The 25,761-nt window shown below is 34.5% G+C and overlaps 1 protein-coding gene and 2 long non-coding RNA genes across 5 annotated transcripts; 1 reads left to right on the forward strand and 2 right to left on the reverse strand.

Annotated features, from left to right (window-relative positions):
- Positions 1–2,686: 2,686 nt before the first annotated feature.
- LOC113771068 (disease resistance protein RGA2-like) lies at positions 2,687–3,772 on the forward strand. The gene has a single exon (XM_027315692.1). The coding sequence runs from the start codon at positions 2,687–2,689 to the stop codon at positions 3,770–3,772; it is 1,086 nt and encodes a 361-aa protein (XP_027171493.1).
- A 1,751-nt stretch (positions 3,773–5,523) lies between these two features.
- On the reverse strand, positions 5,524–7,828 carry LOC113770025. Its single transcript, XR_003468378.1, has 4 exons — positions 7,488–7,828; positions 7,281–7,402; positions 6,315–6,410; positions 5,524–5,622 (listed from the first exon to the last, which is right to left on the reverse strand). It is a non-coding gene; the product is annotated as an uncharacterized LOC113770025 (long non-coding RNA).
- Positions 7,829–7,945: 117 nt separating this feature from the next.
- LOC113772529 lies at positions 7,946–11,020 on the reverse strand. 3 transcript variants are annotated; one of them, XR_003468561.1, is made up of 6 exons: positions 10,975–11,020; positions 10,854–10,873; positions 9,255–9,379; positions 8,490–8,538; positions 8,281–8,344; positions 7,946–8,195 (listed from the first exon to the last, which is right to left on the reverse strand). It is a non-coding gene; the product is annotated as an uncharacterized LOC113772529 (long non-coding RNA). The 3 variants fall into 3 exon arrangements; XR_003468562.1 differs by lacking the exons at positions 10,854–10,873; positions 10,975–11,020 and adding an exon at positions 10,083–10,142; XR_003468560.1 differs by lacking the exons at positions 9,255–9,379; positions 10,854–10,873; positions 10,975–11,020 and having other exon boundaries at positions 8,490–9,105.
- Positions 11,021–25,761: the final 14,741 nt, after the last annotated feature.

Raw genomic sequence — 25,761 nt, forward strand, 5'->3', positions numbered from 1 at the left:
TCGATACATATTCGCTTGGAAATTTCTTATTCTCATGCTATATCCCCACCGCCACATGAGAAAAGATGTTAACAGCAAAGGATGTCCAAAAAATGAAAGAACGCGGAATGCAGCATATAAAATGAAAATGGCTTTCTTACTCTTATTTGAGCAATACTTTGTTTATTCACTATTATATATGTTCAATACTTATAGTTGAGCAATGTATCACGGAATCCAGCACCCGTTAATTAAGAAGTGGAACCAAGAAGTTGCTCAGTAATTCTTCTTTTTGACGTGGAACCAATGCGAATCTGTAATCTTCTTGGTCTCCAACACTGCACACTTTTGTCCTTTTATTTCAACCAAAAATTAAATAGTATCAGTTGTTTTCTATTCTACATATTTCAAGGATTAATTTCACTTTACACCACTCAATTATGCCTGAATTCCTACTTAAACCACTGAACTTTAATTACTTTATTAAAGTATAATATTTGTCTCACTTTGGTCTTTTAATGTACAAATTCTGTCCTATTTTAATTCCTAACTTATAAAATCTATTTCACTTTAATCCTAAAGAACGATATTTGTCTCACTTAAATATAATATCTGTCTCACTTTTGTCATTAATTTTACCAAAGTGGGACAAAATTTTTATTTTAAGGACTAAAATGTCTTATTTTAAAGTTTAGGAATCAAAGTAAAAATCTGAGCATGGGTAAAAGGTGAAAAGTGGAATTAACCCTATATGAATTAGAGGAATGTGTTTTATTTTTTATTACCATTGTTTGGATGTATTTTTTGAAATATTATTTGGAATAATTACTTTAGTACTTTTTGTGATGTGATGTATGTGAGATAAAAAGGTGACTGGGAATATAAAAAAGTGGGTTAGAAAATGTGTTTATAATGCAAGCGAAATATTATTTGAGATAATTTGTTATCCAAACAAACTCTTTTTTATTAGAATAAAAGCAAAGCAGTTTGACGCGGTTGTTGGTAGTCATATGAAAAGATCCAAACTGTTTTCTGATGTTCTTGTTCGGCATCCAGCAGTGATTTTCATTCAATTCTGACCACCCACTCTATATTTTTGTATTCGTTTCGAGCTAAAGAACTCGTAACGAGGCAAACAAAATTCCCAACCTTTTTCCTTTCTTTTGCTGGAAAAAATGCAACAATTTTTTTTTTTTTTTGAAAAAAGGACTGAAATGCACTGTCAAGTTAGAAGTGCAGAAAGTGCACTTCATTTATAAGTTTTGTGGAGCCAAGAATTTCAGAAGAAGATAAGGCCCATACACAAAGTTACAAAAGAACACAACGGAGAGATACAGAAACAGAATTGTATCAAGAAAGGGGGTGAGCTGAACGTGAAAGCTTAAAATTATCACCCATCGCCTAAATAGTGTATATTTTTGCAGAAAAAAATGAAAATTTGATTTAAATAATTGTTTTCAAGGCTTTTCTGAAAACTATTATATTTTAGCACCTTTATTAATAAATAAATTCGTGAGATAAATAGGTAGTAGATTAACGTGTTCAAAATTTTATTGTGAAGCATGTTTATGAATACCATGACCTAGACAAATTTCTTATACTTTAAACGTATGTCACGATGAGGAATAGATTCATTCCATTCCTCGGTGATTTAGTGCACACTTTTTATAGTCTTTTTAACCTTTGTCCATATATTGTAAAGTTTTACCATATTAATATAACTTACTAGTCATCTACAGCTGGGATCAAAGAGTCAGCCCTGGATAAGAGAAATCCCATGTACACTTGATCATTTATGGAAAAATAAAAATAAAAAGGTAAAGAAATTATTAAATATTTAATAAAACTTTCTTACTAGTGCCTGAAAGGCACTGATTCAGGCACCGGTTAATCAATTCCCACATCTTTGATTTTGAAAAAGGTAAAATTAATCCAAATTCTTCTAAATGCAAGAAGTTTGGAAAATAATTTGTGATTATAAGCATTATTAAAATCTTAAAGAACCCACTTAGTACCATTAAACAAACCTTAAAAATATCCTAAACTGACCTGAGTATTTGTCTCCAGTCTAAGATAACTCTCTTTGGAGATATGATAGGTAACGCGTTTTTACAACGGACAAGTTGAGACCGTCCTTCTGAGTAAATGGATGCCTTTGAATCTGAAAGTTCAGAGCAGATAGTACTTAATAATTCAATAGACGAATTAGAGGTTTTTCAATTTCGCTTAAAATCTTGAGTAGTAGGTAGAGCAGTCTATTCCCAGGTATGGAATCCAATTACCAAATACCCCTTCAATTGCAAATAGTTAATGTAAGAAACGTTTGGGGATCTATCGTCTCAATACCTTAGCAATAATAATGAAATAAAAGTTGGCTGGGAAGACTCAAGTAAGTCGTCTACTCCACTAAGAAAACAAGTAATATGTAAACAATGTATAACCCACCAAGGGAAGAAGGAGCTAAGAACGTGGATCCATCCCATTTTATATTAAATAAAAGTTGACTGGGAAGACCAAGTCGTCAAGACCAGCATGTTGGTGTATATAACAATGTTGTAGGAGTGGTCCTAAGTAACCAATCTGGTTGTCCGCCTTTGTATCAACCTTCTATTTGCAACCAAATATCCTTTCCAAATCATATTAGTAGCATTTTATCCTCGCAACATTTTATTGCCAATACTCCTTGTACCCCAAAAACAAAAAAGCAATGGCTGAATTGCTTGTTCCAAAGATAATAGGTGAATTGGGTGATGTTGCCGTGAAGCAGTTGGGGGCGAAGGTCAACTTGGTGATGGGGGTCGAAGAAGAGGTGGCAAATATCTCCTCTAAGTTGGCAACCATTGAAAAAGTGCTTCATGATGCAGAGAGACGAAGGCTGAAGGACAGAAGTGTTGGAATTTGGCTAGAAAAGCTCGAGGACATAACATATGAGATGGATGATGTGCTGGACGAATGGAACTTCAAGATTCACAGAGCAAAGAATGAGGGAACTAGTCAGAATGCCAGAATGCAGCCTACACTGCGGAACAAGGTTCGTTCCTTTATCCCATCCCTTTGTTCTTGTCTCAAACAAGTTCCTGTGCGTAGTGACATAGCTCAGAAAATAAAGAAAATAAATGGACAGCTAGAATTAACTTTGAAAGAGGCAGATCAATTCAAGTTCATTACAAGTGGGGGGATTCCTGATTCTCATGATTTTCAACGAATTATGACTACCTCAATCATAGACGAATCAGAGGTCTATGGTCGAGCAGCTGATATGGAGAAGGTTCTTGACCAAATTTTGTCCAAGAGTAGTAGTCAAGACAGAGATGGGGTTCAAATTATCTCTGTAGTAGGGGCCGGGGGTAGTGGAAAGACCACACTTGCCCAGCTGCTCTTCAATAATGATAAAGTGCAGAACCACTTTGAACTTAGAAATTGGATCTGCATATCAGATCCTTTCGACCAGAAAAGGGTCGCGAAAGCTATCCTTGAGAATGCTGGAAAAAGTTCTCATGAAGCAGAGTTGGATCCGTTGATTCGACGTATAAAAGAAACTTTTTCCGGTAAGAGATTCCTGCTTGTCCTAGATGATGTCTGGACAGAGGACGACTCAATGTGGAAACCTTTCCAATACTCTCTCAAGGAAGGGGCTCCTGGAAGTGTAATCTTGGTAACAACAAGGAGTCATAGAGTGGCCACAGTGGTGGGTTCGACTGATACTCACGACCTAGGCATGATCTCTCACTCTGATTGTTGGCTAATAATGCAAAGGCTAGCATTTGCCAACAAATCAGACAAAATGATATAACATCTGATAGCCATCTTTAGGGGAATTAAAAAATATTATAACACCTGAAAGCCACCTTTAGGGGTGTTGGGCATGGCGTTTTGTCTCAGTTGAGGTAAGGTTAAAGCACTGAGCTGTAGGGCGTTAGCCCAGCAAATTTTGAAACTTCAATGTTAATACATAGAAACTATGAATAATTTGCTATAAAAAAAATATTACTAAGTGCTTTAAATTTAAAAAATAGCACAGCGAATTAGAACTGATGGATAAATAAAACATACACTACAAAGTGAATTACTAATAAATAGGTGTCAAAAACACAATTCCTCCATCAAATCATTATCTATCTTTCACTTTATAAACTACTTATTTTAATTATTTTCCACAATTGGAAAATACATACAAGGTTGACCCAAAGCAGAAGAAGAAAAAAAATATAATGTTGATAGTAACATTATCTCAAGCCTTAAATCACACTACATGGCATATTTATACTAATAAGTACAATTCTTTTTTTTTTTGAGTAATTAAAAAGAAAAAAAATGTTCATACGTAAATCACAAAAGTAATGAAGTGAAAAATGATGGTCCAGTAAAAATACCATGGATTAAGAGATTGGAATGTGCAACAAAGAGAGACCAAGTGCATTTCTACGTTTATAATTGTAAATGGTCCCACATTACAGAAGCAAATAATGCGTGTGAACATATGCACTATGAACTACAAACTTCTGACTGTGAAGTACTCCTAACAAATATGCATTACAGCACACACACATCAAACTTTTGGGCACAAAAGCCATGGCTTATCACCTAAGGCATATACCCCAATTGTCAGGGCAAACACCCTTCAATACCCAAGCCCCACCTGCTTGTCCCAAGGCATTTTCGTTGCGAGGCACGTTTCTATAACATTGGTAGCTAATTCTTTATGCCATTTTTGCTCTATCTTTCACTCATCAAGCTTATTTTTTTCTTTTTCCTCATTTTCTGTATTGCAGTGGATTCATTGAAGAGTTTATGGCATTTTGAATTACATCTCTCTCAACATATATTTATAGGTTCAGCTAAAAATCAAGATAGTACCCCATAAATGGTCCAATAGATCAGTCCAACGTTAAGCAATGATTCGTCCCCCAAACAGCAAGACAGAAAAACACAGCATAAACTCTTGCAAATGTGTGCATTTGTGGGAGGTTTAATCTTCATATGCTGAAGACAACATTTTCCAATCCAACAGCTTAACAAGTTTCAAATTTTATGAACAACCCGGGAAAACTAATATCCATAAGGATTCCAGCATTCACAGCAAATGAAGACAAGCAAAATCTAAAAGAGCATAATCTTTTACTGACAGTGAGAGCTCCGTGCATCATATGGAACACTCGACTGGTTCAGATATGAGCAGGTTGATTTAAACATCAAGGATGTCCTTACATGAATAACTAATAATGTCACAGTTGATCTATGATATGGAGTAACAATTTTAGGGGCCATTAAAGTTGAGAATACTGGATTCTGGCCAGTGTCAGTTACAATTAAGCTACAAATACAAGAGTGAAACAGTAGCAATCATACTTTGTTTTGTGAAAGAGAATACCATTTAATAGCCTGATGCAACTTATAAGTGAACCAAAGAATACTAAAAAGGATTCACCATAACTATAGCTTCAATTGAATGGGAAAAGAGTATAAGTGGAACATAAACAACTGAATGAGGGAATCAAATCCACTCACCAAGAATTATCAAACAGGAAATAGTTGATGACTGCTTACCACAGCTCCAATACATAAGATGGCTTGATACTTTCTTGACTTTCCAAGCTTCTCTGCAACGAGACCAATTTCAAAACTACCTGGAACCCACACAACCTGATGCAAAACGATCATAACGATTCTTATGTAAACCATTAAGAGATCTTAAAAGTGCATATTTGAGTGACGTGCATTTGGCCAATTTATTTTCTTGCATATTTAACAAACCCCAATTGTAAACTGTGTTACTTCCAATACATGAACCATTTCTTAACTTCATTAAAAGGCTATCCCAAGACAACATGTATAATGTTGTTTGATGATATATTGAACCCAAACATAATTTAATCATCTTGAAAAAATGAGTCAATATGTGAACTACATCCCAGAAAGCTACAAAGAAAAATGTGCTAGTAGTTCTAGTAATAGGAAAACAGAAATCGTGTTAAAAAAAGAAAAGTTGATACATTAGCAAGAAAGAAACCAGCATAATAAGGTATCATTGTCAGTTTATTTAAAACAGGTCACCACCAAAATTCTAGGTTAAACATTATAATGTAAAACAAGAATAATTGAGTCAGGAAATGACAAGGCAAACTGGCTTGACAGTAAATTTCATAAAGAAAAAATACCAAGATAGGCACCGAATGAGTATGTAGGCTATAACATTGAAGTGATACATGAAAAGTCCATTTAAATCAAGGGAAGCAAGTTCCAAAATGTAGTAGTCAAACTGTACGATGAAGTCACAACTAATGAGGGTGCAAGAAAAAAGGCAAGAAAACAAATGCTAGCTCAAAATTACTTACATCGATATCTTCTTCTTTGACCAAGTACTTTTTGAAAGTGTCCAAAGCTCCCTCCAACAGTGGCTTTGTGACCATTTTATTGAAGCAAGCCACCACCTTTACACACAAAAGAATACAATCCAAAATAAAGAATAAACAAAAAATGCTTCACAGCTCAAAAGAAAAATCACATGGAAGTCAAAACAATGCCTTAGGTCATTTCTCTTTGACAAACTCCAGTTGGATACTATACAAAAAGAATCATCTATATTTTACGCGCTGGCATTCTACTAAATCTATTGCATCACATATAGCACACCTAGGTTACAATATTACACTAATCAACAACTCCTTCAAGTCCCAATATTACAGTCGCGAATAAATAGCCAAAAACCCTAATTGAAATAAGACAAGAAACCAACTTAATGAAATAACGCTACTTCTAAGAAAGTACGCATCAGAACAAATTCAATAGCTAAAATTAAACAAAATCTATAGCATGACTGAAAAAACAGAATTCAAACAAGATATTTCAGTCACTCATAAGCTATATATCTCTTGTCATTATTTTTCTACTTCTTTTGTACTCAAATAACTTTCATTTTCCAGAACATCCTTTCTCTGAGCATTTTATTCACATTGTTGAAAAGCCAGTTAAGAACTTTTTTCAACCAAAAAAAATATCAATTGCTTCCAAAGTTGGCCCAGGAAAAAGGAAAGCACATTTCCTTACAACAAAAAAAATTCAGATAAATCATTCAGTTTGACGAATGTGGAGCTTATCTGTCAAAACCCACGAAAAATGAGACCTTTCTTTTCCTTATTGAATTCGAGACCCCAAAAAAAATACCGATACTGTAATATTAATTGTTAAGCCAACAATTGGACAGAGGAATTTAATTGACATACTAAAACATCTTAAACAAAATTGGAATATAAAATAAAAAATGCATAGATGAGGGAAAGGAAAATTGTAATCACACTGACAATGCCAAAGCGGAGACCCTCAGCAGTTGTGAGTGACCCAGTCAACTGTCGAACAGCTGCAAGACTTCCCAGCCAGCCCTTCTCGTCCTCCTTCCTCTTCCACAAAATCCCAAATCCAGATTCTGTAAATTCAGTCAAAAACATAAGTATTGCATCCGACTTAATGGGAAAAAAGGAAAAAAGAAAGCTAAATCAAATCAAGTTGACCTTTTGGTGGTTGAAGTTGGACAGACAGTGATGTAGATGATGATTGCTGGTGTCTGAGCGGAACAGAGATGATGGGCTAATGATTATGCTTGAAGGTGCCACGGGGACGATGATGAACTGAGCGGTTATTAGCAATTGAAGAAGAACAAGAAGAAGCAACAGCCGCCATTTTCGTTTTGATTTTGATCCCTTTTTCGGCACTTCCTTTCTGTCCGAGTGTCATTTCTTGGGTCACTGACGTATCCTTAGAACCCAATTACAAGTAGTGGCTAATTTCATGTTTGATTTTGGGATTTATCCTAATATCAACTAGCATCCTAAAAATTTTAAAAATGTCACTTACATTCCCTATTAGTGTTATACTAGGAGGTGAACACCGCGCTATGCGCGGTGGGACTTTTCAGCTTGCCCAGAGTGCCGGGACATCTTAGTTGAGATAATATGCTTCGATCCGGAGGTACCATATGAAATCTATTGAAATATATATTTACAAAGTCTTAACTTCAACTAAAAGTAATAGAAAGGACATCAGTTCATAGTTAGCAGGGTTAAAATGCATCATCTTCGAAGATTGGGAACCGCAAATCAGGGAAATTACTCTTAAAATAACAATCCGTCGTCATGATTTTCTGCTAGCTAATGCAGTTATAATTCCACCAGCTATAAGTACCACAGCAGTAACTGAAATGCCAATTCCAATGACACCATCTGCACCATAAAGTTAAACTTTTATTTCATATATTGCCATACTCGAAAAAAAAAATCCTGAGGATTCAAACTAATATGTTATCACCTTTTGTAATTTGTTCTTTTACTGCCTTCTCAAGGTACAAAGCCTACCTCCAATCAAGTTTAATCTAGCAAACAAAGACAAAACCAATGGGATAAAAGCACCACTCTTGAATACAACCAAAAGTTCTACAGTTTCTTTCTTTTGACAATTAATATTGGTAAAACATGTTAAACTATGAGCAATTTCACTAATGGGAGCAGAGAACTAACCTCCAAACATTTCTATACAAGCTGCAGGCTTCTTGAATGCTCACCACTTCTATAACAACCAACAGTTAGAAGGTAAAGCTTTTCACTCTTTTGCGATGGACTATTGGTCTCAGAGAGAAGTTGCACATAGCCAATAGATAGATTTTAGTAGTGAGAGGAGTTTGCAATTCATATTTAAATCGAATTTAAACACCAAAACTCCAATTGCAGTTCTCTCCTTCCAACTTTCTAAAAAGGTCATACACTCTCAGAACAGTATTTTTTATAGTATGGCAAAAATTACCATTCTATGCAAATAACAAGTACTACAATTGAATTTATGTAACATTTTGATTCTTCTACTTGTTAAAACCCAGCAAACTCTAACACGTGCAATGACATAATTCCTTCATAGGACATAGCAGATGCTTATGACATGCAGTATTATAAAAAAAAAAGAAAAAAAAAACTCTTAGTAGCATCATTACTTCTCTGGATAGCAAACATCTATATTCCAGTAGTAATATCTATATTACTTCTCTAGTTTTCACTCTTTTGAAACCTGGTTTGAAGTTTAAAAAAAAAATCCAATAATGATCATGAGATCAGTGCACAGGACAATTTAAAAATTATAACAATCACGTAGATTCACAACTTCCCGAAAACGTGGAATTATAAGAATCACTGATAATGACTAAGTTGAGGGAAAGATTATGTTTGATACTATTAACATGTTCAATTTAAAATGTTTAAGTACGCAGGGAAAAAAAAGGTGCAGATGGTTACAGTTGGCTGTTGTCACTTTGACTCTAATGGCAATGATAATTGTGAAGGGATCATGCTCAGTTGCAATAGGATTATCGTGAGCTTCCTCAAATTGATTCCATATGGTTTAAACCATTGGCTTCATGCTGCAGAAACAAAGAAAAAAAGACTACTGTCTATAAATCTATATAACACGAAGTCACGAATTCTTGTTTTTCTCAAGCATTGATTTACTTTGACAATACCAGAAGGCACAAAACAATGGATCTTAAGAAAGGTAAGCTAAATCAAAACAAATTAACAAGGGGCGAAAATATAAAAACACAACCTAAGAATCCCAACAAAATTTTTAGCCAGCTAGTTGGTATAATAAAAAGAAGCAGCCGCAACACATACTGAATGAAAAGGCAATCTTCACAAAATATTAGAAATTAATAAATAGAATGATAAACGATCACACTTTAAAAATGTTGTTTCTAAATCAGGCTTATTACCAAAGTCCGAATTTACTGCTATCATTTCCCTGTTCTATGTTGTGGCGGTATACAATATGACGAAACAATACACTCATGTACTATTCTAACAGCATTCAAACATCATTAAAATTTTGGTTGCCTCTTTTGACAACATACAAAGTGACAAAATAGGTCATTATTATTAATCTTCATCCTGCACCTTTCTAAAGACCAATAATAGCATAAAGATAGCAAAAACTTACAATAAAGTGCTGGGAAAAAAATCTGTTAACACAAGGAAAAAAATAGGAAGACAAAACCTTAGATCTGCACTAAACAGACCATTTCCCTTTTTCTTCTTTTGGTTCAGGAAAAACACCCAAATAAAACTCACCTTGAGAAAAAAATTTCCCCAATCATTTTGTACCATACTGCAAATTTTAATAGCTCAACCTGTAACAAACATTTAAAATCCAATAGAAAATAAAGACGCCTATAACAAAAAGAAGAAAACAAATAGTCTATAATTTAAACAGATAACAAAAAACCTAAAACTTAAAATAGCAAACAGTTAAAAACTTAGAAACTTTTAAAGTTACTTTTGTTGCACCATAGGCGAACACATGAAAGAATTTTGAACCACCCTAAGCAAGTGGACAACAACGCAATGCACCACAAGAAAGGACACATAGAATCACATAAGATTTCCATTAATACACAAGAAATCAGAAGAGGAAAAATTACAAAGAATAAATTAGCATTTTTGTAAAGTTCTTGTACTCCCTATAACAACATAACAAACTTTCCAAACAATCTGATATGATAATTACACATCAACCCTAACCAAGCTAGCAGATATAGTAGAATCATTAAAAAAAAACTTTTCTAAAAATGCGACAGAAACACTAAGATAACATGAAGCCACCAATTCTTGTCTTTTGTTAAGAAAACAGGAGGTCAGCAGTTAAATATCTGCATCTTTTGTTATTTTTTGCTGAAAAAATACTACTGTTTTAAATGCAGAAATGCCTTTCAAACTTCATTATATTATTAGAATTGTGCAGAAACCTAATAATGATCTAAGAGGCTTCAAGCAAAGAAATTAAGGGGGGAAAAGGTAATGCATAAAGCAAGAAAATAAGAAATTAGGGCACAAAAAGCTTACCTTTTGATGATTTCTCCAACCTAAATAAAAAAAACCACAAAAAAATTGAGCAAATGATGAGATGCGAAATAGGTAAAAATAAAATAAAATCTAAGATTTAGAATTGAGAATGGTAGGGTACCTCAATGTCAGATCAATCGATTTTTTCCTTCTGTGGCAACAGAGACCTGTTGAAAAGAGAGTTTGAGAGAGAGGTACGGGAGGTAAGGACATTGGTGGATGAGAAAATGAAGTCTCATTTGAATCTTATGGGTAGATGAATAACACAGCCTCCATATCCAAACACATCCTTATCTGCTTTCTTAATCTCTCTCATATGATCCGATAAAGGAAGAAAAACGCTAACAAATATACATAAAAATAAACGGATATTCCTGTTTGATCTTGTCAACACAGGCCTCCATATCCAAATTCATCCTTATTTGCTTTCTTAATCTCTCTGATGAGGTCTAAACAAGGGAAATAAGACTAACAATATACATAAAAATAAACGAAAAACTCAAAAATTTTAAGAGATCGGATTTTTTTCCTTAGAACATGTGATTTTTTAAATTTCACAAAATAAAGATGCTGAAGATCCAATTTTTAACTTGTCTGCTTCTTTCCATGTGGCTTTTTTTTTTTGTCTATTTTCTTGCAGGCGAAAAAAGGTATCAATACTTACGAAGCAAAAAACTGACGATAAAGATAAATTTCACAAAAAAATAAAAATAAAAATACTTACTGAGAAAAAAAAAATCACATGTTCTGATGAAGATGCCGAAGACCTATTTTTTCCCTTATTGCTTCTTGTTTCCACATGGCTTCCTTGTTTTTTTTGTCTTATTTCTTGCAGTAGAAAAGAAAGTCGAGATACTTACCGACCAAAAAACTCACCTGTTGAAATGAAGAAGATAAAGATGGAGAAGATCCAATTTATCTTTCACAGAGAGAGGAGAGAAATAACGTTTAATCAGCAAAATAAACCTTGTAAAAAAAAAGGCACAGAAAAATGCAGCAGCACAATGTAAATTTTATGCAGAGAGAAACAAGAAACAGTTTGAATTTAGAAAATAGAAAGCAAGGAGCTGAGCTAACCAGAGTGCAAGAAACAGCAACAAAGGAAAACGGAAGAAAGGAACTATTATCGCTGACCTCGATGATGATATTGGTCGGTGTGCAAATTGTGCAGAGAAATTGCATCAGTCTTCTCATCCATCAAGAAAAGAGGTAACAGCTGTTATTTGGCAGACTGCAATAGTGACGGTAGAAGCAATTTTTACTCAAAGCCCATGGGGACAAGAAAGGATTCACAACAGCACTGGTAATTTTTGGGTACAAGAGTAAGGTCAGAATAGTAAAACCAACAAATTAGCATTGAGCCCAACACCACCACTTGTCATAAATCAAGCTGATCACTCTGACAACAAAGTAGACACGGACCTGGTGACTTTCAAATGGGTTTCTCACATTGGGTAAAAGAATCAACCCTCGATGTAAAAGAAAACAACTTGTTTCAAAGCAAGAGAAAAGAAAAACAGGAAAATGAAGCCAATTCTTCTCTTCAGCTTCAGCACGTGAGATCCCCGTGGCAGACGACCACGCTTGAACCAATCCCATTCAACCACGTCAGCACAACAACCACCATTCTTAACAGATCCGTTCGCGCTTTTACTATATAGGTTGATGAGTAGAAGTCCTAATTAAAGACGTTAAATTGACATTAATGTTACCCCCAATGTTTTACTTTGAAGTAGCAAAAGCCCGGAAAAAGGTAAAATAAAATTCCTACATGCCAAAATTTCTAAAAACAAAATAACAAGAATGCCATGGAAAATATTTTTATTTTTTTTTGTTGCAAAAATCTTTACTTTTAATTTTCGTCTATGCTGCAAACGATCTTCTACAATTCCTCCTTATTGTAACCAATCTCCTAAAATTTTAGTCTCTTTTTTTGTAACATTGAAGTAGTTTAAAATGTTACCCTTGCACACAAAGGTGTTATCTGATTACGAAGCAATTAAATTTATTACTTATTGCACTTATACCTTCTCATATTCTGAGTTTAGTTTTCCACCTTATTTGTCTTTTTCTTTGTATTTCAAAATTCATAAATCAAATTACACAAGGATAAAAGTAGAAAGATAATATAATCTCTCTCCTCCAATGCATTTTTTAATATTACTTTTACACATAAGGGGTGATAATGTTATCCAGATTGTTATTTTGAGGAAACTATATGAGATTTCTAAAACGTTAAGGGTGTTGGGTGATATTATTAGAATAAATCTCAAGAAAGTTTTTGAAATTAACCCTTTTACAAATATATAATCATTTTGGAGAAGCTTCCAATCCAATCAGAAATGCTTCTCACACTTTGCTCAAAGCAAAATAGTTAAATAAAATAAAATAATTAGTAAAGAAAAGCCTCTAATTGACCAATCAGTTTACCCAACTAGCTACTCCAACTGCTCAAGCCACCAAGGAAAGAGTTAAAGCTATCATTGGGTGTTGCCCAAGGGATTCGATCCCTTGGCTTGCATTCTTATTCAGGATTTTTTGAAAATTTTTTCAACAGGTACATAGGCACCTGTCTTGTTCGGTGGCAGTTCAATTCTCTTCGAATTCCCTTTTGACCCCCTTGGATCCACCCTTTCCCCCAGTGTAGAGTAGGAATATGTGTAAAATAGAATTTATCTGATTCGGTGGCGGTTGAGTCCCTTTCAAATCCCCTTTGACCCCCTTGGATCCATCTCTTTCCCTAATCCTTCCCCTAGTATAAAGTAAGAATAGATGTAAAATATAATTTATCTGGTTCGATGGTGGTCGAGTTAATTAAAATAACCAGACAGTAATTCACTAGGCCAAAAAAAAAGAGTCTAGTTGGGCAATAACTCAAAAAAAAAAATTCTTCTTGTTATGTTTTGTGTACTTTTTTGTCATTCTTTCTATTTTTAATATTATTTAAGCAGTGTTTATTAATATATGTATGGCATCATCTAATTTAAACACTATTAGTTAAACTTGAACCTTCTAACTTTTAAAATATAGAGGAATAATTCACTGTTGATGTACCAAGTGGAATTAGGGATCCTACCAAGAAAAATACAATGAAAAATCCATCTCTCCTATCTGGTTTGGAGAAAATTACTAGAATGCCCTAACTTGTGAAATTAATTAATAAGAATCAATTATAAACTTACAAAAAAATTATAAACTCTAACTAAGCAATAATTGTGACCTGACATCCACAGACTTGACTATCCCAACCCAATATATAATTATATATAGCCACAAAGTATAGGCAAATGAGATTTGCTACTTTACCGTATAATTTAAAATAAAAAAACAATAAAATATAGTTTAAAAAAGAATATATTCTGGAAAAAACTAAATACAGTTTTAAAATTTAGAAAATTAGATGAGAAAAACAAAAATCAAACAATGACGTTGATCTTAGCTACAATTTCGTTGGGAGTTGAAACTTTGAGTCCAAAAGATGTTCCCCTTCTTGTTCACTTTGTAATGCAAAGTAGAGATTGTTAAATTTTTCCAAACCCCTCTTGGTGACCTTGATACTATGTCTCCCTTCTTTGTATAAATATTAAATGTACCAAAATAATGATCTTTATTTGGTGCTTCTAGGGCTATGGGTTGTAAAGAAAAATTGTGTTTTGGATTCTGAAAAGATGGAACATGTATATAGAATTATAATTAATTTTATATACACTGACAGTATATATATTTTGACTCGACAGTATATATACTTTGACTCTTATATGTATGTCACTTAATTCCAATTTGAATTCGAATATCATTTTTTGCATATGTGATATGTATTTAAAAATGATAGTGTGTACATTATTAATATACACAAGATAAACTCATAGAATTAATGTTTCAATGCCAAGAAATGTTCGTAACATGTGTGACGCCCCCACTTCTCCCTAATTAAGGTGAACCAAAGGTTATCCGCGGGACGCCTGCCCAACTCTCGCCAAGACTCAAGACAATTCGATTCACGTTTAATGATACAGAACAATTACTAAAAGCCAAATAAAGAAAAGTCGCTTTCATAAACGAATATCCAAGTCTTATACCACGAGTTCAAAATACATCAATTATCCAACTCTTACATCAGATTCCCAAAATGGTACATCAATTCTCAAAACATACAATCAGCCAAAGTGTCTAGTCAGTTCCATTGGAAACCCTACTACAAAAGTACATTCCAAGGGTTTCTTTGAGATTCACTCCAAGTCCATTCCTGTTAAGAAAAACAAATCTACGGGGTGAGCAATTGCTCGTGAGACCAAGAAAACACACATGCAAGGACGTTGTTCAAGTAACAAACCCACTTGACAAGTAAAATAATAATATTCAAGTAAATAACAATTCGAGCTAGAAAAGTAAACAGAAACAATTCAAGGATATATGAGCTCTCAGGAGCTATTTTCCACTTGCACGATCAAGAACCTCCACGAGTTGACACTCCGTCAATCGGGTAGGTTATAGTCTGTAGAACTTCACTTATCATGTCCCCGTTCACCGTTATATACCCCTGTACCGGACCCGCCTGTCATTTGTTTGAGGCGATACTGCTCGAGTATGTGGCAACCCCACTTCCCCCTAAGGCGAACCAGAGGGTTGGCGGGCCGACTGCCTAGCTCTCGCCAGGACTCACACAAGCAAACTATCCAAATCCTTCTGAAGAATAACCTAAACTATTACAACACCGTTTCCTTTCAAATAGGCTGATGACTAAAACCACATTAACTTCAGAGATAACATCATTTTTAAGATAGCCAATCGCCGACTCTTAAATACCTTACACGTTACAAACCAGGCAACAAAAAAACATACAACCCAAATACATTAGTACAAGCAAAATAACAATTCCAGAGTTTACACTTTTCCAGCTTCAAGCGGCAATCCAAACTAAAAGATACAATGTTTAACTCAAACTACATGCATAAAAGTGAAATTAGATTTCAAGTCTTGCTCAAGTGCCAGGACCTGTCAAGGAAAACAAATGAACGTGGGGTGAGCTAAAACTCAGTGGTGCCCCAAAACATGCAATCACGTAAATCAAACAGCGAGTAATAATTTCACAAATTAAACAATTAGGAAAGCGTATAACAGCACAAGATAGGATACAGGGCTCTCAGGAGCCATTCTCCACGCTTGATCAAAATTTACCGTAGTTGACCCTCCGTCAACTCTCACTACCTAAGGTCCATGTAGATCTTTTTATTTTTCTTAATTCCGGCCACCAATCATACCCCTTTACCGGACCCGAACGCCAAACACGAGAGTGATAATACTCGAGTATACCTTAATATAGACTGGTCGAGGGATTCACCCAATGACGTTACGTCCAACACGTGGTTACCAGGTCAGGATAAGAGGCCCTCCCACCTTTAAGGTGTGGTACATTCCCCTGCCTAGTGATTTAGTACTTGAGATAGGATAAGAGGCCCTCCCACCCTCAGGTGTGGTACATTCCCCTACTCAGTACTTAGCACGTGAGATAGGATAAGAGGCCCTCCTACCCTAAGGTGTGGTACATTCCCCTACTCAGTGCTTAGCAAGTGCAAGCAGGATGTTCACGAAAGCATTTCACACAAGTCACCACTCGAAAGGCTAGTGTGATAAAGTACACACTGCTCACTTCGATGGATCAGAAACCATTTTCCAATTATCACATATCAAGTCAAGAAAGCACTTTAATCAAGTAGGCGTAGAACAAGCAGGGACACTCACCTAGGAGTGAAGCTCAAAAGTCAAGTTGGGATTCAAAATTCCACGTCCTCGCTATACCCTAGAAAACCAGGTTTTAAAACTATAAATTTTACTATACAAGTGCTTGATTTATATATAAGATTATCGGGTTTTATAGCTAGATTATTTTCTCGAAGTAACTCAACCATTCTTTTGAAATTAAAACTAGTAAAAGTGATAAAATATTCCGTATGGTTTCTTTTAAGAAAAATACTTTTCTTTCTAGAGGAGCAAATAGAACTTATTTATGTCAAATGAGTTTTCTTGCCGACCAAGTTTTCTACGCCTTTTGTTTAAAACTATTAAAATCTCGCGTTTTTAACGAGTTTCTCAAAAACAACTAGCCAGGGACAAATTTTAAGGAAAGAAAATAAAATAAAATAATACCTAGGGTTTTAAAAACAAGTGAAATCATTTTCTAAAAATAATAAAGCTAATTTAAGCCAGGAAAAGAAATAACTAGTTGACAATGTATTTCAAAATCCCGAATTTCTAACGTTATCGTATAATACTAAATTTTATCGTTCCATACTGGTGTAAAATATATTTAAATAACTTGATTAAAAATTGCTCAAGTTCACAGGCCAAAATGAACTTCACGATTCCGATTCACAAGCACATTATATCTCAGATTTACTAATATAGTAAAATCACATTTCAACCAGCAATTTCACTAGGGCTTCGTCAATCATTAGCCCTGGGTTTCAACAGATTCAGTTCTAGACAAAATTCAACAAAGGAAGTTCAAGTTATTGAAACAATACCAAATCACAAACCATGGACCTTCCAAATACATTTCAGCCAACCACTTGAACAAATTCACCAAAATTAAACTCTTGCAAAAATTTACTCAAATGGCCAAGAGCTTCATCAATCATTAGCTCTTGACATCAAACAATTACTTTCAATCACAATTCAACCAGGATTTCAATCCAAAACAAGAAGAAAAACCACAGCCAACTTGACCCCCAAATAATTCTAAAATTCAGATTTTCTTTTCTTGTTTCGCTAGTCAAGAAAATTCCAGCAAATTTCAATCCAAGATGTCCATTAGATCTCCAACTTTTACTTGCTAGAAACACTAAACGTATAGCTTATAATCTGTCCAAACCAAGCTAAAGTAAATAATACACAAATCCAGCAAATCAACTCACCAAAAGTCCCAAGCAAATCGGCCAGCAACCTTGAACAATATCCAGTAATATAACAGTTTAATTATAGAGCTTTGTACATAATTTTCTTCAAGTTTTATTTCAACTCAACATGCAAAAGGTGATTAGTAAGCCACAAACTAGTCTTAAACATCCAATACAAGAATCTTAGCTAAACTTCGAAGAAAAACTAGTCAAGTGCTCAACTCCTTTCTCTCGGCCATGCTGGAAAAATATTTTCCTTCAATAATTGCTTCAGTTCATGCTCCAATTCACCAGCTTTTCAAGTTTTAAAATCAATAAAATAACCATGAAAACTAGAACAAGATGTTATAAGACGTCTTACTTAGGATTAGAGCCAATTATCATGGAGTTTTCGAAATTAACAAGAAGGTTACAGCCTTCACTCTCTCTCGACCGCAAATTCCAGATTTCTTTTCTCTCTCTTTTTTTTTTATCCACGACTCACATCAGCTTCATGCATGATCAAAATGGTTAGCTATTTATCAGTGTTGATCCAAAATTAAGTTCAAACAACATCACAAGATACCACCCAACCAGAAATTTATTCGATCCTACTTGGCTAGCTTGCATGCAAGCAGATTTTATTTTCCTTCAATTTTCTGACTTACACACAGCTAAATCAACTCATGCAGAGCTTAATCATCCAGTGTTTAATTAGCTAAACACACAACCAAGTGAGAATCAAACATTTTCCAGCAAATTTCATACCTAAATATCCATACAACTCCCAAAATAACTCCATCGGCTAAGCTGGAAAATTGGTTTAGCAATCAAACAACTTCCAATAAAAATTTCCAGCCATACAACCGAATTTCTGGCCATAAAGTTCACATGCAACACCAAATAACGAGCTATCTATCAGATTGAATCCAAAGTCAGGTTCGAATGTCATCAAAAGTCACCATCTAGCCAGAAATTCATCCAAATTCTCTCGGTTAACATGCATGCAACCAGATTTTGTATTCCTTTAATTTTCTTGCTTAATCAAGGTTAATTAACCTCATGCAAAGCTTGATCATCCTGTTTTTAATTAGTTAAATACACATCTAGGCTCAGATTATCACAAATTGGCCAACTAAAACTGCAAATTTCCAGCTCAAGTTCTCGGCAACTTCAATTCTTGCACCATCAGATTTTCGTGTGACTTAATTCATCATCCAGCTGCACAACCATCACATGCATGCTTATAAACAACATCATCTACCTCTAAACAACTAGTCTAGGTCCAGAAATTACCTCAGCTTGGAGCTCAACTCACACGGCTAACGGCTGCAACCTTTTCTTTCTTCTCGGCCAGACCAGAAATGCAGTCCGTCAGCTCTCTCTTTCCCTTGCTCAAGCTTACGACTAGAATGGAGGAAATTTAGCCTCAGCCTCTTCACTAGCTTACGGATGGAAAGAAGAATGAACCGCAAGTCTCTCTCTTCCCTCTCTAGTTTACAGACAGAAAGGACAGAAAACAAAAGGCTCGGCTCTTCCTCACTTGCTCTCTACTCTCAACTCACGGCAGCAGGGAATAATAGAAGTGATGTGTTGTGATAAATTGTAAATGATATAGTGGAGTGTGTGGGTAGTGGAATGTATATATTAAGGTGTTTTGAGTGGAGTTGAGTCGGCAATAGAAATGGAAGATGCTGGAATGAGAAGTGAAAAATGGAACCGGCAGAAATTGGAAGTGTCTGAAATTGAGTTTGTTCAAGAATTGTTCCGGCTGCATGGTGAATTTAAATTGGAGGAGGGCCAATTTGGTCTTTTCACATTTCATCCGAATTTCCACTTAAGCCCTCAATCCTAAACTAAATCCAAGATTTATCCCAAATGTAATTCAAATGCCTACTAGTATACTAACCTCGCAAAATTCAATTTTTGAGACTTTTACGTCTTAGGTATGCTAAGAGTACTTGTAACGGTTTTGTCTAAAATTTATCGACTTCATCTTATTGCTAAGGTTCCTATTAACACTTAACATTATTAACGATTAAAAATAGCTATCGAAATTCAAGGAATTAATATTAAGGCGATAAAATAATTTACATCAAGAAATATCAATTTATCTTGGCAAGAATCAAGTAATTTCAATCTTTTACACAATTGAATTGTTTGTAGCATAAAAATTATTTTTACGTGCTTATTTAAGAACAAGTAAGAATAAAAATGGAGTTTATTAAAAGTCTAAAATGCAAGTACAAAACATATATTTTATTTATTATTATTTTTTTTCCATACTTATTTAAGGACAGATAAAGATAGAAGTGGGATTTATTAAAAGTCTAACATGCAAAAGTAATATGTAACTGTATATTTGTTATTATTATTATTATTATATATATATATATTTTTTTTTTTTTTCTTTTCGAGGTTCTCACAGAGTATGCCAAGTAAGATCTCTTAATAGGTCAAGCTTTTATTTTCTCATGGTTCGCTAAGGAGCCCGACCAAACCCGTGCCGACTCGAGTCCAAGGTTGGCCAGTGAGAATTTGGGTGTCCCCCACTTCGCACTTAAGAGTCGAGGAGATTCACTCCAACGACGTATGCAGCCATAGCATACCATTTCATTCATTCAATCATTCAATACATTTCAATCAATTCAATTCGTTCAATTCATTCAATATATTTCAATCACGATTCATTCAAATGAGAACGAGTGCGATAAAGTACACACTCGACTCAGTATTTTCAAAATATTCGATTATCAATAACAATTAACACGTAACACGTATTTCATGCACTTGACACTCACCAATCAAAAACAAAGAAGTAGTGCCCACTTGAGGGTTCAGGCGTCCACTGTGGGATTCTCTTGAAGGTCCTCTTGAATGCCTGAGCAGTTTAATAATGAACTATCACTTAGAAACCCCAATTATCACGGAAGATTGTACACTTGTACAATCTAGAAAAATATCTTGAAAATGAGCCTTAATTACTCGTAAATCGAGACTCAGAAGAGGGGTTTTAATAATACAAGGAAATCTGATTTTCATCTTTGAAATCAAGTGTGAAACGGTCAAGTAATCTCGAAGGAAAATAGAGAGTTCTAAGAACTCAATTTCCTTTATGTTCGGAAATTTCAGATCTGACAAGCAATCTTTGAAAAATCGTATCTCACTCTCTGTAGGTCCAAAATTAGAAAACTTGGTACCATTGGAAACTACTTCCAAAGTACTAAAAGTTTCTAGAAATTACCCTTCCATGATTCAAAATGGAAGACACTCAAATTTTGGCTTCAAGTTGCTGATTTGGACTACCAAGACAGTTCTGGGGTTGGTTTTTGGCCAACTTTCGAAATTTGGCAAAATTCACACAATGCGAACTAGCCTCTAAAATTTGAAAGTCAATTAGAGTTATAATCAAGGTTTAAAACACAACAAACGGAACAGGAATCGGAGTTTTGAGCGCCAAGATATAGCAGCTCAAAGTTGCTGAAAATTTCTCACTAAACAAGAATTTCCAGGTTTGAAATGTAAACTTTAGGACTTCAGTTGGGCATCAAAATAAACTTGGAATGGCACCAAATTTGGTAGTATTACCCTACCATATAAGGGATATTCCTCTGTCAAATTTCATGCAAAAATTCACATGGAAGGTCAGTTAACAAAGCCACTAAAATTCCAAGAATTTCCAATGCAAATCTGCCTTGTACTTCCATTTTCCTTTTCCTAACTTTTGGCCAAATGAAATCATTTCAAATCTGGTATATTTATAGAGGAAAGATCTAAGAAACATCCAAAACATGTTTGGTAGGTGATTAACACCAAGAGTTTCAAAATAACAAGTCCTACTCAAAATAAGCCTTTGGCTAGCCCAAAATTAGGGTTTTCAATCATTGACACAGTTCTGAAATTTGGCCACAACTCACTCAATTAAACTTGGAATTGGGTGTGGTTGGTGGCGTTGAAAACTAAATTTATAAGGCTACAATTTCTCAGAAGAAATCATTTTAAAATTCTGTCCATAACTAGCTCAAATTCAAGCAACAATTTGCAGCACTTAACAGGCTCTCTAACACAGCCGAGAAACAGGGCAGGTGACTTTAGAAGACTGGTACGGTTCACTCAAGTGGAATCATGGGATATATAGTTTATACTGTTGGAAAAATGGAAGTGTCTAGTTTCTAATGCCATAAACGGAACTCGATTTTGACGTCAGAATAAAGAGTTATAGTCATTTGAAATTCACTGCCAGAGAAATCCTGGACACGTTTTTCAGTCATGAAACCATTTCGAAATCTAAACATTTACCCAACCAAATCAAGTGATTTTTTGTGGAAACTTTCCACACAACCTATACAATATATCTACATCAAAATCAAATCAATTTAACCACAAGAAAATCCCACCAAAGGTTTGACAATAACAGGGCAGATTCGGCCCTTCCGCATGCATCACCTCCTTTGATTTTCTTTTCACTTTTTCCACTTATATCTACTAGATTAACACTTAATCAACACAAATTAACATCCAATCTCATCAAATCAGATCATCAAATCCATTGTAGGATTTCATAGAGCCCACTCACATGATTTTCAACAATCCAAAGCTACCCACGTGAAGTTACAAGCTTCTAAGCATAATTTAACTTACAAAAGCTACGATTCAAGTGGATGATTAGCTACCTCCTTAGATGATGAAGACCAGAATTTTCGGCCACAAGAAGCTCAAGAAAACCATGAGAATGAAGCTCCTTTCCTAGCCCAAGATGATCTCCAAGTGGTTTTGAGTGTGTGGTAGAAATTTGAAGTGATTTGGTGAAGGAAAGTGAGGTGAAATGATGAAGATTTTTGCTCCTTCTTCTCCTTGTGTTGTTCGGCTGCTTTGAGAGAGAAAGGGAGAGTGAAATCTGATGTTAAAGCTTCTTGAGGAAGCTTGGTAGTTGTGAGGTTTAAATGCTCAAAAGTCAACTCTCCAATAGTGCGCATACGCGCGCGTTTCGTGCCCGTTTCCTCTCGGGTTTGTTTCACTTGTGCACTAAACCTCTAATGCACTTCCATTAACACTATTATTATTCACTCTTGATAGTCTAATAATAATTTCTAAAATCCTCCAATTAGTCGCGTGCGCGAAAACGCGAACTTCCGATTTGAGCGCGATAAAGTGAAATTTTTAAGGAATTCTTATAACGATAATATAAGTAACTACTACTAAGGTAATTAATCATAAAAATACCTATTTTAGAAATAAAACATGAGTCCTCTTATGAGTCTAGTATTAATTTCTCAAATCTCCAATTAATTTGTATCAGCGCGTCTTTCGGAAAACTATCGACGCGCGAGCAGTATGCGCTTAATTTTTACTCACTCACATCTAATTTCTCAATTAACTTTTCTTAGTCTACTATAGATCATTCTCAATTTTCCAAGATTATTGCACTCACGAATAGAATATCGCCTCGAAACACGTGTACTCATTATTCCTTATTTAAACGAACCTCCGAAAAATTAAATTTGCTAACGGAGTGTTTTAAAACATAACGAAAACATTGTTCCATACAAATGGATTTAAAATGATTGAAATAAATTATTCGGAGAAAACAGGCAAATAAATATTTAAATAAACCAGTAATATTCGATAAAAATAAGAAAATTTTCGGGTCCTCACAACATGACTGGTGAAATGTTTTCCCTTGCAGTTGTGCTCTTAAAGATGAGAACAGTAGAACCATTTGTGCAAGATGTACTGATGCAAAAATCATTGAGCAAGATTTGGGGATCACTTACAATAGAAGACTATGGATATACTTTGTTTTTAAACTCAGACCGGACCGGTCGATCCGACCAAGAACCAGCCAAGTTTCTGGTCCCAATTATTCTAAAAAATCGTAAAAGTTAAAACTCGGTCAAACCTGGTCAAAAACCGAGTGTAACCAGGTTTGGCCGGGAAAAAATCAAAAAAACCGGTTCAATCAAAGCATTTTTTGAAAAAAGGTCAAATATTTTCAATATTATGTTTTCACCCCTAAATTATTAAAAATTATTAATATATCTCAAATATTTCATACTTTATAAATGTTGTCCTAAATTTTGATGTTATTGTAAACAATGGAATTTTAATTAAATTCTAAAAATTACCATTGGCCTATAAATTATTTTATGGCTTATTTTTATCCAATTGGATATTGCCACATGCCATGTACACCTAGAAAGATTGGTTATTAAATGACCAATTATATTTCGCTACGTGTCAAGTTGAGGTGTTCCAAATCAATTCAAATTGTAGGGATATCTCCACCAACCAAATCATATCATATCACATGTCTATTGGATAATATCTAAATATTTATCTCTTATTAAGGAGATAATATTCAGAGTTGTCTAGTTCATGTATATTTCTTATATACTGCAATAGCTTGGCCAGTCAAACGGCGCCACGTCACGTGCCCCCACGAGCTTGGCCAATCGAGGAATTACTTATCTCTTTATTGATAAATATAAAATGAAGAGATAATATTTGACTGGCACAGTCCTAATATGACTGCACGTCTTGCAAGACAAGTAAAGTGGTACACAGGTCTTCAACCTCTACCTCTTGCTACAGCTATAAATAGGGGTCTCTCAACCAAATCAAAGACACACACAGAGACACAGGGACACCAAGAGGCATTTCATACACTCAAAGCATTGAAGCTCCAAGCTACAAAGGTCCGGATCTTCAAGCTCTCCAAGTCTCCCATATATCAAGACTTGAGTTTTCAAATATCTTCTAAAGTTCTTCAAATCTTCTATATCAAGATTTGAAGGAATCGGTGGTGGATCCAAGAACAAGCTGCAAAGCCCTTGGATTGGTGTTGGAGGAGGAGAATCGAGGGAAACTCTCCACAAGTTCGAGAAAACCCCAGAGATTGTACTCACATATTTCTCTTAAATTTACATATCACATATTTGTCGTGTATATTTCTTGTCGTTTTGCAGACTTGAAATTTTATCGTGTACAGTTATTTTTCAATCAAGTCCATAATTTTTATTCTAAACTTGTTAATGTTCATTAAATAATATAAATTACTGCTTGATCGTTCTAATTTCTTTATATTTTCTTGTTAAATATATTTGAAACATCAAATATATATGAATATACCTTTATTAATATTAACATGCTTTTAGGTATTTTATATACAATATTTTAAATTTTAAATAATTTTTATTTATGACGTCATCCAATTCAATCCCGATCGAATCCAGTTGAACCCATTGACCCCTGATCCCTGAGTTCGGCTGAGTCGATACCCGGTCCGAGATTGATATTCTTTGCCAATGGTGTTAATAGTTTTGTATTGACAAACATGGATCCTTTTTGAGTTACGCGCGCATAGGGGGAGGGGGGAGGAAATGTTATTTGCACTCCAATTTTTTTGTTATTTGCACTGCCATTCTTTGTTTTATCATATAATTTAATAAATGAAAACTATATGATTAAAATGCACTCCTATTGTTTGTTTTATCATATAATTTAATAAAGGAAAACTATATGATTAAAAAAATAGTAGGAGTGCAAATAACAAAAATGGAAGTGCAAATAACATTTCCCTTTTAATCAGATCATCTTTGGTTTTCAATTGCAAAAAAACATCTTTGTAGGCAGTGAAGATCAAATTAAATTAATTTATTTAGCCAAGATAAAAAAAATAAAAATTTGTCTTGATTAAGTTTAATTAAATGAATTTTGTGCCAAGTCCGCTAAACCTTGCAATCAAATTGGGCCAACACCACATGGCCTTCAAAATGAAAGTGCAAGGTGCATTTTTAAGTTAAAGTGAGTTCGTTATTGAAATTAATTTGCAATTAATTACTCTGGTTGATCTATTATCAGAGCTTAAGTTAAATAAATTTCTTGAGTTACAAGTTATATGAACTATAAGAAGGTTTTACTGGATTTTTTTTCTAAAAATCTAAACCTACCTATTTTGGTTATAAAGATGGGTCTCCCCTTCAACTCAAGCGACATCCTAAGTCCTCAATTTTTGAAAATACTCTATCAAATCT

Source organism: Coffea eugenioides, chromosome 5 (genome assembly GCF_003713205.1).
Source record: "Coffea eugenioides isolate CCC68of chromosome 5, Ceug_1.0, whole genome shotgun sequence".
NCBI classification, from domain to species: domain Eukaryota; kingdom Viridiplantae; phylum Streptophyta; class Magnoliopsida; order Gentianales; family Rubiaceae; genus Coffea; species Coffea eugenioides.

Bases quoted from the DNA above. Each gene is read 5' to 3' on its own strand.
- LOC113771068 (XM_027315692.1), top strand. From the start codon at position 2,687: ATGGCTGAATTGCTTGTTCCAAAGATAATAGGTGAATTGGGTGATGTT.